We start from the raw sequence: 13,345 nt of genomic DNA, 5'->3' as shown, positions 1-13,345 counted from the left end.
TGCTGGCAGCAGCATGTTCCCAGGTGAAAAGAATGTTATTGTGCTTGATTGGCATGATAGGAATAAAGTTCTTTCAGCATGATAAATTTCAGCTTATCCCTCTGAATAGATTTTCTTTTGCTATGCAGGAGGTACTACAAGGCTTGTAACGGGACCAGACAAAAGATGCAGAGGTAGAGTCAAGGTCTGATTTCACCCAGGCAGACTGTTCTAGGGTTTCCACACAGGTAGGCTCTATTTTCAAACAATTTTTTTTCCTCTGCTTCTCTCCAGTGCACCTTGATTTTACTGGTTATCTAATATTACACATAACATTGCTTACTACACCTTCACCCTGCTGTTGTATACCAGTGTTCATACACAAATACTTTCAGATGCCATAAGACTGAAAACTAATCTTCTGGCATAAAGATGTGTCCCCATTACAAACATTTCCCTGTAGAAAATCTGCACCAAATAAAAATAGGACTGAAGAGAGACCACTGTAGAATACTATGGGATACAGAGTAAATTAGGTAAACTCACCCTAACCCTGTCTGTTGATCAGTTTTCTTTGGAAATTATGAAATCAAAGAGAAAGAGTCATGTGGAAGCAGTCTGTGCTGCCACTAATTGGGAAGATATTCCAGTGGAAAGCGTACAAAAGACCAGAAGCATAGTATGTGCTGTTCACAGAAAGTTTAAGCAATATCACAGGACATTAGTCCCAGGGAGAGAAGTGTTTAAGAGAAATCTTGATGAAGGCCATCAAAGTGTTAGGAAAGCTTCAAAGGCATATGCTGCCAACAGACATGAGTATAGATGACAGAGGCCAAAGGGAAGACTATCCAAAGGGAGAATCAAAATGACATTGTTGAAAATAGCATCCTCCCAAATAGATGCCAGATGGAATAAGAGGTGTGAAGCTTGGCAGAATACTCAGAGAACATCTACAGTAAGTAAGGGAGATTTGGGCTTGTACTGGCTATGTTCCAGACTGTCTGGGTGCAAACTACCTTGATCCAGAGGTTATACATGCATGTTAGTGCCTCTGTATGAGAGTTACTTCCTAACACATCCTGCTGAAGTGTTAATGAGGCAATTAATTTGGGCAGAACACCCCATAATACAGCTGTAGAATTCAGAGATAAGACTCTGAGCTCTGATTCATCTGTTCCCATATGGATATGCACCTCCTGTAGCCATTATTGTATACATTTATGTTCACAGATGTTGCACAATCAAATGGAATTTAACAAAATCTTACACATAAGCCCATAGTCTTAAGAGAGATGCAGGAAAAAGTTAAATGAAATGTGCCTCAAGTGAAAAACAGAATCACATTATTTTGAATGCAAGCACAAGAGGAATGTACCTTTTGCCAGGATGTAATGATTTTGGAGAACTATAGCAGTTGGCAGAAAAAAATAAATTGTGACGCCATAGGGGAATAGACACAGAAAATCAGGAAAATTACCTTTGATCAGAAAACTGGAGTCTAGGAACAAAATACAAAGAAAGGATAGTAATACTTCCATAGTAGTTGATTCTTTCAACAGGCTTCCACCACTCATTTATCTTCACTGGATATAACAGTAATCACTTACGTTTGCAGACCTCTGTAGAAGACATGGGTTTCCCTTTATCTCGGTAATACCCTGGTTTGCACCTTTGACACCGATGTCCCTCTGTGTTATGCTTGCAGTTGTCACAGACTCCACCACTGCGTTTTCCTGATGCCAGCCAAACACTCAGATCAAAATGGCAGCTGTCAGCGTGGTTGTGACAGCGACACTCTGATGGGAAACAGGGAAATGTACTTCAGGCTTATCCAATAGGCACGACATGCTATTTAAGTAGTATCATTTTCCTACTGTGAATCATAGAGGAAATATCTGAATACAACACATTTCCTCTGCTTGCAATCCTTGATTTTCATTTAAAAAAAAAAATCAAAATTGCAACACAGAGAACACCCAAGAAGCTTGGGTGGTTGCAAGTTGTGTCATATTCTCACAGTAAAACAAACCAATCTGATGGTATCGTAAGCCTTACACAAAACCCTAGAACGCTAAAATGCAGGAGGGGATATAAGTGTGGGCAAAAAGATTTCCGCCTTGTGAATTCCACTTTCCAATAGCCCAAATGCATCAGCTGCAGTAAAATAATAAGCATACTGAAATATTCCATCAAGGACCAGCAACTTATCACCATTTCTGTAATGGCACCATTAATGTGAATTGATGACGCCTCAGCTAGAGAACTTTGCCTGCTGTCATTGTCAGTGCTCAACCTGAAGCCCTGGATCAGTAAACCCCCTCCCACTTACTTCTGCATTCATTTGGTGCCCCTGTTTTTCCATCTCCTGGCTTCCAAGGCTGATCGTTGTATAGTGGTGCACATTTCTCACAGTGGTCCCCTGCTGTGTTGTGTCTGCACACACACTTCCCATGGACCTGTCAGGAAGGAGAACACAGTTACAAGCATTAACACAGTGTAGTGCCCAACAGCCTCATGAAGATCTGGGACTTCTGCACAGCTCTCCCACAGCTGCCTGACTCTGTTAAGAAACCCACAGAGCCTGGAGCATACATGTAGCTTCATCTCTTCACAAGTGGATTTTTCTTTTATCTTGTAGTTTAAACACACGTGACAACAATTTAACCCTTCTGCTGGCTATTTCACTTCTATGGACAATGGACAGAGGCCAGACTGTTTAAACTATGTGAATAAATGCAGCTTATTTTAACTGATAAATTCAGGATAAGAGCATGCAAAAAGCCAGAGCAGGTTGTCACCTCCAGACAGTGTCAAATACAGTCTTGGTTAGCAGAACTGAGTCACAGGAGAACAGAACACAGCCTAACTGAGGGTGTTGGACCCTGTCGTATTTGGTACTAACAGTGATCTGGAAGATGGTAATTAAATCATCATGAATTACTAAAATATAAATTGTTAGAAAAACAAGCAAGTAATCCAGGACCTCCCAGCACAGTTAAAAATTGAGCAAAAATAATTGTGAAACCTGGAAAAATACCAGTCAGCAGACCCACAGAGAAACAATCCAAACCACATGTTCTATGAGGACAGCACAGATGCTGAAATAGACCTAGGTACAATAGGCACCAATTTACCAGCCTACACGTGAATATGCAAAGAACAGATGATCAGGAATGACCCAGTTAAACTTTGGACTGGGTAAGGAAAAGCACTGTGATTCTAAGTAGAGAGGAAATAGTTATTTATTGTTCAGTTGTGAAAAAACTGTACCTCCACTACTGGTTTCAGTTCTGACCATATTGTTACCAGATAATGAGAAACTAGAAGATGTTCAACAGAAACTGGTATGGATGAAGAACAGAGTTGATCTACAGGAACTAAACATATGAACCTATCTAAGCGAGGAAACAGAAGTTCACAAAATATTTGAAGGGGAAACAGTGAAGTGACAAAAATCTTGACTAGAGATGGCTGAATACTGTAGTTTCCTCTGCGACTATTTGCTTGAAAAGTTATCTGAAGAAAGATCTTGCTTCCTCTGTACTTACCTGCTTTCAGTGGAATACAATAATTTAATTTTACTCATGAAAATATTTTAATACATATCAGTTTTGAAATCAGGTATTCATGCTAGAAACTTGATATTAGAAACCGGGCGAGTCCAACCTTCAAATGGAAAGGTACTATTGAAATTAGTTTCACACACAATAATAATAACCAGGTCCACTACAGGTGCATGAGATTCTATAATTGAACTATCTCCAAAAAGTGCTTTACACATTTGTTGTTATTGTTGTTAATTTATTAAGAAAAGATTGCAATATGTTTGCAATGCCTCAGAGAAAGGCCTCTGAGAAATTATTTGAGGAAAGGTGGAACCATAGGTCTTGTTCCTTGCCCACCACAAAAGAAGCTGTCAATTACTGGCATGTATTTCACATGGAGGGAGACACTTGTTCTACAGTAGCAAATGAAATCTGGGACTAGACTCTCCCTCGTGCACAGTTCAGGATGCTAAGCTCTGTAACCACCATCACAGCTCTGCGCACTGCACATTACACAAAAAGCAGAAACTGAGATTTAATTTTGACTGTGGTGTGAATTGAATGTAATCCTTTAATCTCACCACTAATGTGAATTATGCTTCTCCACAGTCTTTCCTGAAAGTCAGACTTCCCCTTTGCAGTCCTCCCTCAACCTCATCCCTCATAGCAGGTAGCTTAGGATCAAGACAGAAACATTCAAAAGAGTGAATGCTCCCCCCTGCCCCCAAAGCCATCTCCCTGCAGCAATTTGCTCTCCGCTGCCCTGGTTTTTAATCCTCCCAGACCAGATATGTCATGCAGCTAGCAAAGGGGATAGGCTGCAGCTGATGCCATTGCCCCTCTCTGGCCAGCTGGCAGATTTGCTGCTGCACAGAGCAGTTGGCTGCCTCCTCACGGAAGACTGAGCACAGACTTCAGGGTATGCATTTCTCTGTCAGGGCTCAGCACCAGCAAACCTCAGGAGGATATAGCATGTAGCACATTATGGGATGCCTCTCCAGACCTTTGTCCAAGAAAGTCATCCATGTTCAAAGTACTAAATATGATGACAAATTACAGAAAAACAATAATACCCGCAAGAAACAGCGTTGGACTTTTCTACATCTGAATTCAGGTCTTCAGGCTTTTTAGTTCCCCCTCTGAACACAGTGACTTAAAAACAATGAGTCCTTTTCAGAAACCATAGAACAGAGAAAAGGACCAGGACTGAGGAAAAAGTGAGCCTGACCCAGAACTATAGAATTATTTTTTTTAGTGACCCCAAACTTCAGACTTTCTGAACTTTGCAACTGATTCCAAAACAGACTAGAACCAAAAATTTCTTAGTTTACAGGAAATGCCTGTGTATTTCAGCACAACATTTGTAAATTGTCTTTTTTCAAAAAGATTATAGGTATACAAAATATATTTTCTTTATACAATAAAAATCACATGAAAGGAATACAGAGACTACACAGCTGGGAAATGGCAGAATTAAACTATGCAATCTTGTTTTAGCCTTGAATGATATGATCAAATATTCATTATTCCACAGGACCCTGTGCTTACAGTGCACAGCACAGATGGTGTGAACACTCATGAACAATTATTAAGAATAAACAGGAAAGTTCAGTGAGAAAGGAAGAATGAAGTTGTTCTTTCAAGGTAAGTAGATGCGTTCATTTATCTGTTGTTCACTGATTTGTTTTGTTGCAAGTTGTAGTTCGTGGATACTATCTAGGGATGACATGTTGCAAGTAAGACAGGCATAAAGGAAGCTTCCTGCCTCCCTACTCTTGAACAGTTGCAAATATACTTTAAAATACATGGAAGGATGACTGGCTTAGAACAGGGAAGAAGCACTAGTAGGCATTAGGAAAATAATAGAGGATAATTGAAGAGAACAAACATGCCTGTGTTTCATGTGACTGGGTAGAAGATGTTTAGTCAGTGAGAATCATCTCAGGCTGCATTCATAGGAGAAAGTAGTTAAGGAGGAGAGTGCAACATGAAGTGACAAGTACAGAAAGAGTATCAAAAGAAGAGAGCAAAGAAGCAACTCAGTAAGCGGTAATGACAGAAAAACTGGAGGAGAAATTGAGCTGTGAAGAGACCTGTTACACTTGAACAAGATGTGAAATGAGGATAGAAGAGGCAGAAGTAAGTAACAAGAGAAACAATGTGTTCTGTTAGAGAAGAAGAGATAGGAAAGGCAGCCAGGGATTGAAGTCCAGGAAGTAACAAGAACAATACATAGGAAATTGTTAGATAAAATAGGAAATGAGATATCTGCTCAGGGAAGGAAGAATGTGAGAGTCACACTCAACACCACAAGAGCAGGCAGGTCTCTGACTTGTTATTCCCTGCTGAAATACACTAACAGCTCTTAAGTGGGTCCAAAAAGCAGTTTGTGCTCCCTGCATAACACAAGACCTCAGGATACACAGGATCTCACTGGATGATCACACCACAGTAAATAAAATAGTTAAAGAAATACAGATATAAGGGAGAGACACATGTTTTTCTAGGTCCTAGAAAGGAAAGTAGAATTAAAAGTAGATGATATGATAGATGACTATCATGGAACAGCAAGGACATTAAGGGATAGTGACCACAACAAAGACTGCGCCCTCACTTCAAGAGCAGCAAGAGACAGGCCTAGAACCAAGCTTACAACACCTGACCAAAGCCCATGCTAGAAGCAGAAAGGGAGACAAGCTACAACAAATATAGCAGGTCTACCAGGAGGAGGAGGGAAGCCACCTATAGCACAAGCCCAAGGTTCATCCAGGAGGCAGAGGTGCAGGCAAGAACACCTACAGCATTGCTCAAACAAGAAATACAGGCCCAGGGCTGAGCTTAAATGGAGCCTCTGGGCCTATGGAGAGAGGGCATGGGGTGTGAGTCCCAGGTGGGGCTGGTTACAGCCATTAAAGCCCTATTAAAGTCTTCAGGACCCTGATAATTGTTTGATTACCACTGGATTCATGTTATTGGGAGGTTTAGGATATCTGGCTGTTAGGAGGCATTTGAGGCAAAAATGCTTCTCCTTTCTAGGCTTGGAGCTGGTGATCCAGATGGAGGGGATTTGAAAGTAAGGTGTGAGCAACACAGACTTATTTGAGATTCATGCAGTCACTTAAGAAGCCTAGCCATTTTTCAGCTCAAGTCTGATTAGTCTTTGACAGGGATTTATATGAATACGTATAAATGTGTTGGTACAGCAGGGGAAAGATTAAGATCCAGGAGATTTGTGCCTCACAACTCTAATATTTCACTTTATCTTTAACATGCAATATGTGACACCACACTACTCAGCGCTTACTGAGCCGTAGATATAAAAGAATTTAGGCCTATATGGGCCTTTCTACAGTGCTCATTGCTGCAATAATTGAGTACTTCAGAAATAATAAGGAATTTATTTTCATGACATCTCCCTCCATCTGCTTCTCCATATTACTGTGATAACTCTAGTTGTCTCCAAGGATCATTCCCCTTCGTTGGATCATCATTGTATTAAGAGTTCAATTGGTCTGACAAAATTGTTTGAAACTGAATGGTGCCTTCCAAAGTTACTGTGCAAAATGGATCAGAGAAATAGGCGCACTCACAGGCAGGCAGACTGTATGATTATATAAACTACTACATTTATAAAACCAGTCAGAAGTACCGTGTTCATAACCTGTGATGGTTTGTATTCTTGCAGTCCAGCTTTTAGAATGTTTTCTGCCAAGGTTAGTCATGTCACTAATGCATGCTATGAGCTTTGAAAGATGAAAACTGTAGCTTTCAATACTAATATTCTTTCTACATCAAGCTTCCAGTTTTCTAATCAGCTTTTGCAAAGGTTAGAAGTTTACAGGCTGATATGCTGGCAGTCTGAAGATATTATTAGTCCAGGACAGGAACAAAAATATTATACTACACTCTCAATCACAATCATGTTGGATTTAGCAGCCACTTGCAAGCAAAGTCTGCTTTTGTGTCTTGGTATAGTGGCTATGTTCTCAGGCAGTGGTTTTAGGATGTAAAGTCTGTCAGCAAGCAAAATTTAAGATATTTCTGCTTTTGTTACTGCTTCTGTCTATGCCTTTTGCATCATGCCCTGAGTCATGTGTAAATTGGACTGTGAAACTAAACCATATTAAAAAAAAATAATTTTTTAAAATTTTTTTTTTTTACCTTGGCAATAATATTCTTAATCTGGATTAATTCCATGATCTGACTCACAGTACAGTTGTGCTGTTACAACAGTCTGCTATTGCTGCCAAAGGCTGTGATTTGTACATCTACCACCTGAGCAGCTTTGAGTCATGACTTAGAGGAGGTTATAGCTTCATGGGTTTTAATGCCTGAATGATCAATTTCAATCATTTAGCTCTGCTAATCATTTAGCCTGCTACACTAAACCATGAATTTCATCTGGTAGTTTTTGCGTGAAGCTCAGTAACTTCTGGTTGGTTTACAACAAATAGTGTAGGACCATCTCTTACTTTTGTACAGTGCTTCCAAGAAATTACACAATACTTATTCACCTTTGCCTACACAAAATTATTTCACCTAAATTCTGATCTGCAGCTGAGAGAACAAGTGCATATTTTCCATCTCTATTCCACTTTTTTTTTTTTTAAACTCTGTTCAGCTTAGAATAACACCTCAAGCTTCTTGCTTTTCTGTCTGCCTGTTCAGTTTCTTTTACCTTTTGTCTTTTCAGCAAATGTTGTGGTTGTTAGTCTTTCTCCTGGGCTATTCTCAGTCAATTGTTTTTTTCCCTAATGAATGAAGGTTAAATTTGGAAGCCTTCCAGAACAGAGCAACTGTTGCTGATTCGGAGAAAATGTTTGTCTTTGAGCTCTGTATTCACTTTTGTAATGTTGCCAGAGCAATTTTGGATACAGCAGTTTGCAATGACATCAGAGGCTGGTCCCTTACCTGCTTTTAGTAAAATGACCTTTTCTGGGCCGTTTGAATGGTTAAGTACAAACTAGTGTCTCCTGTTCCCCTTTGTTTGCCTCACAGTTCAAATGGGCTCTGTTGTCTCTTCTAATTAAGAGGTGTATCTGTGCAGATTTATAACAAATTCTTCAATATCAGGTCCTGAGGAGAGCAGATTTGACTTCTAAGAGACCAAATTAAAAAATTACGTCAACTTTTTCAAGTTTGAAAAGACTTAAAAGAATTAGTGGCTTGGGAGTACAGTGCCTGCCATGGGTGGGTTGATAGTTCAAATTCCTGTTCTAATCAGGAATGAAAAAAGCCATTATTTTCCTGTGTCACTTGCTGGTTTCTGGGGAAAGGTCTAATAAGTGTGTGTGTCTGAAAACTAGTACACATATGGGTGTTTTCAGAGGGAATTGGATTTCTGGCTTGTACTTGGTCACTTTGGTAAATTAAGTCTGAGGGAACTTGGCAGGGATAAGGAGAGCTGGGGCAGTTGGGGCAAGGCCACCTGAGACCGTACAGGCTTTGGTCTCTACAGCAGTGAGTGAGTGAGCTGCCACCAGTTCCAAATTCACTAACCAGGTAATGGTGACGAAAAAAATCAGTGACAGTGTTTAGCTGCATATTCAGACTGGCATCTCTAAGCCCCTATCCAAACAGTAACAAAGAACAGGATAAATAGACCGGAAGAGGTACAAAATCCATGCTTCGTGTGAGGGAATATAGCAGGCTAACCTCGGCCTGTGGCAGTTTCAAGACACAACTCCATCCTCTGCCTGCATTCACCTCCATCTGTCTTTACACACACGCCTAGGCCACATTTCTCTCTGTTTTCCTATTGTTTTCTTCCTCAGTGCTAACTTGATTTCTCTTCATTTTTGAGCTAGTGTCCTTTTATTTTTACCTACAGTGCCAACAACTCCATTATCAGTCTATAACAGGCTGCATACAAGTAACAGCTGTCGCGCTGAAATGCCCGCCCCTGAGTTACAACAGGTCACAATATCTGAGGGACTGTCTTATGAAAGGAGGAGGCAGAAAGTGGAGCAGGGCTCAATATTTCAATAAGTGAATACCTGAGTCACTGTCTGGACTAGATGAGTTTCTGCTGTTTAATCCATAGTGGCTCTGGGGGTGTGAGATTCAAAACCCACTCCAAGTGTGGGCCTGCATACTCTTCTCTGAATTTTTACCTCAGTATTGAGCGAATTTGGCAACGTGCGTAGCTCCCATTCAAGTGAAATTATGTTGAGTAATGGAGCAGAGGAAGCCAAGAGAAAAATAGTTTTCTACAACTCCTCTGCAGATGGCTACAGTTCGGAGAGTGGGGGAGGGCAGGGCTGACATAGCACCGGACCAGCCAAATTTATGAGGAATCTGTCTGGCAAAATGGAGAAAAAGGGAGAGAAAGTCCATAATTTAGCAGAAAAATTGTACGTTGCAAGAGAAGGACTCTGAAGCCCTAACGGGCACAAGACTCATCCCCAAGTCCCTTCTAGTACAGTGAGTGAAACAAGGCAAGGAAACGGATGCAGAATTTTATAACTTTTATGCAGAGTAATATGATTTTTTAAAGATCCTGTGAAAATTTTCTCCGTGTGTTTTTTGTACCTGCCTCCAAATCACTTAACTGCAAACTCCATGTACCCACAAGGTATAACTCTAGAAAAATTTGCTTAAATTACTAGGAGATTTGTGGGGTTGAGTGCACTGGCTGAAAGGCCTTGAAAAGCTTTGGTAAAAGACTGCAAACTTTTGTTGTGGTGAGAGGTAGGTGAGCTGAGGACAGAAACAACATAGCAGTCTATTCATCCCAAGGAAGCTTAAAAACACAAGGACCTAACGTATGAGGCCAAACACAGCAGCTTCTATGATTGTCACATCACAGCAACTTCCTAGCATTGGTGGCTGTGTCTAATTTAACCTAGAGACAGAACAGTGTACATTGTGTGGAGCTTAAATGAAAGACCCTCAGAAACGTGCTGTACTACAGAACATTAGAGAAGTGTTGGTAGCAAAATGGTGGCTGATATCTCTGAGATAAAGCAATTTTTTCTCCCTCTCACGCGTACACAGACTCTTGTAGCTTTATTGTGAAAAACAATTCTTAAAGGAATTGTAAGGCATCTCTTACCAGCCCTAAAGCATACTTACAACTGTTTTCAGTCAAATGTTTCTAGTAGCAGGGTTATCGTGGTTCCTTCACAGGGATAAAATTAGCAGAGAACATCAATTCAGTGATTAAAACACAACAACAACAACAAAAACATTAATGAAAGCAATTAAGCAATAAAAGTAAACTACTTTTAAATAGCTCTTTCATAGACATGCCTTTAAGAAAAACACTGTTTAAAGGCTAATAATGTGAGATAAGAAATTGTTTACCCCATTCCAAAAAATAAGAGACAGTTTCCTAAACGTAGTATGAGTGTTGCATGGGTGAATCTGCCCTGAGCCATGACTCAGGAAAGCATTTAGACATTTGTTTAAACACCACTCCTGAATAGGCATGTTTTTCTGATTTGGACTTTAGCCGTAGTAAAAGATATTTCCACAACAATAATAAAATGCAGGGAAAACTTGTTGACTTTATAATTGCAGAATTCCTGCTGGCTGAACCACGATGTGGATCATACCATCAAAATTGTGGTTATTCTCTAAACCATACGCAAAACCTCATGTTAATGGTCTGAATGCCAGATGCTGTGGAGGCAAACCACAGGTTCTTAGTAGTGCTTATGGAGAACCTGCATGGACGTCAAGTTAAACACACCAATTATAATCAGCAGAAACACAGCCCACAGACCTTATGTGCAACAAGTGAATTAAAGGTACAGAGTGACATCATGTATTTTCTGGGTACACCAGAGTAGCCAAATAAGTTGTCTTTCATAGGATGAAATAGCCCTCACAGACGAATTTCATTTCAGAGCTCAACAGAAGGCAGGGTATGCCCCCTCCAAAAAGACGTGTCAGCCAGTGCAGATGTATGGGGCTGCAGAGCAGCACAAGGCTCCTCCTGCTCTTGGCTATAACTCAGTGGGTAGTGGAAAGGTAGGGAGTGGGCAGACCTGTCCTTACCTGAACCTTACCTGAATGTCAGTTCACAACTGCTTACACATGTCCTGCTATTCTTGCTGAAACAGCAAAGTAGCAGGGATGCTGTCAGGGTGGGGATGACAATCTTGTTCAGGTTTGAGTCTACTGGTGACAGCCAGCAAAACCAGAAATGTTGTATGGTATTTTCACTTGGTTGCAAATTTTTAACATCTCAGAAGGAGGTGCTGATTTGGGGGTTGGCCATATCAGCATAGGCATCTGTTTCTATAATTTATTCTGAAGCTTTTGTGATTCTTTTTAACATTCACGATGCTACTCACATGGCTGATACTCACAGACTAACTTTTTTCTAAACAAAACCTGCTCTTTGGGTTGCCAGCTGCAGCATAGTGCACCTCCTGGCAGCTCTGAGTGCTGGACATCATACAGACTGGCACAGTGTGGATCAGATAATGTGAAAACTTAGTTGGGGGATTATCAAGAACTGCACAAGATATTTGAAGAAGAGATAATATTTGCAAGAGAGATGACAGCCAAGTTGCCTAGAAAATCACTGTAGAAAAACAAGTTTTACCTTATGTTACCTACTTTATGCCAAACAAGGAATCTTACTTAGGACCAGATCCTGCTCCCTTTGAAGTAAATGGAAAACTTTCCATTTGCTTCATTGTGGAGTATCAGACCCACAGGGAGTCTAGTTTGTCTCTGTAAACAGGATGAAGAAGGAAAAGAAACATCTGAGGCAACTTGTAAGAATTTCCTGGCAGTGAAGGTACCAAAAATTAACGAGTGAAAAAACCTAATGCTTTAGTCAGTAACATTTTAATCTACATTTGCTTTCCTCTGTCCATGCTTATTTCCCATGCACCAGAAAGAGAATTGTGAAATGTTTGGCAAATGGAAAGGAATTTGGTCTAGATTCAGCAGAATTGTCCATGTGTGCTTTCTGCTTTGTAAACATTGTAAGCTCTGGAAGCCCCCCTGGATTCAACTAAAATATGTCATCAAAGCAGATTCTAAACCTGAAACGTTCCTAACTTTGTTGGAGCTTCTTAAAGAAATCATGTACTGTAAAACAACACATACCCTTGTATACTCTTCATCAGCAACATCTTGGGCGGGATTAATTTCCATTGAATCCAGTGGCAGAAGAAGATGAGATATGTTCAGATGGCTAGGTGCTGGTATTTGTTTCCCTTAGAAGAGTATATTCATGCCCTACATTTAAAAGCAAATGCACCTCTGCAGTTTCTGCAGCAAAATACAATGTCAATAGACAATTTTGCTCACTGACAAATGAGCTACCTTTAAAAGTTTGAATATTACAGTCAATGAAATTAAGAAGGAAGAAATTTGTTCGTAGTTATCGTAAGAAACTATTTAAGTTGGGTATGGCATCTCTGTGCCTCTTGTCTTTGGTCTGAAGAAGGGAAGTAGAAAAGAAAATATCACTGTCTCTAGCAACAAACCCCAAATTCAATATATGCTTGCCCAGAAGTTTCTTGACTATTGCATACAGTTCCCATCTTCATTCCTCAAAGCTTTTCTCCTGTCTGACATGATTCTCTCAGTAGTTAAGATGGGAAATAAGATCTGGACAAATTGCATTGAGGTGGTTGCAAACTAATTTTAAAAAAAAAAAAAAATGTTTAAAGAGTAATTATTACTGGTTTGCAGTCCAACGAAGAAGTCAAAGGACTTTTCCATGGTATCCTTTGCACCTCACTTAGTATTTTCACTAGTGACTTATGGCCAAATAGAGTCAATATACATGAAACTATCTAGATTCCAAGGTAGGAATAATTATATGCCATTTGGAGGGTCAATATGATAATTTGCAT

The 13,345-nt window shown here is 40.1% G+C and overlaps 1 protein-coding gene across 3 annotated transcripts in view; it reads right to left on the bottom strand.

Annotated features, from left to right (window-relative positions):
* The window catches only part of LOC121075305 (netrin-4-like), a 54,029-nt gene that overhangs the window by 16,580 nt on the left and 24,104 nt on the right, over positions 1–13,345 (bottom strand). For all 3 annotated transcript variants that reach the window (XM_040568408.1, XM_040568409.1, XM_040568410.1), the window contains exons 4-5: positions 2,309–2,435; positions 1,587–1,775 (exon numbers count right to left, since the gene is read on the bottom strand). In XM_040568408.1, coding sequence (XP_040424342.1) covers positions 1,587–1,775; positions 2,309–2,435 — 316 coding nt within the window. The remainder of the gene's footprint in view (positions 1–1,586; positions 1,776–2,308; positions 2,436–13,345) is intronic.

Source organism: Cygnus olor, chromosome 10 (assembly GCF_009769625.2).
Source record: "Cygnus olor isolate bCygOlo1 chromosome 10, bCygOlo1.pri.v2, whole genome shotgun sequence".
Classification (NCBI taxonomy): Eukaryota; Metazoa; Chordata; class Aves; order Anseriformes; family Anatidae; genus Cygnus; species Cygnus olor.
The sequence above is the reverse complement of the archived record's forward strand: the minus strand, read 5'-3'. Positions and strand labels throughout refer to the sequence as shown.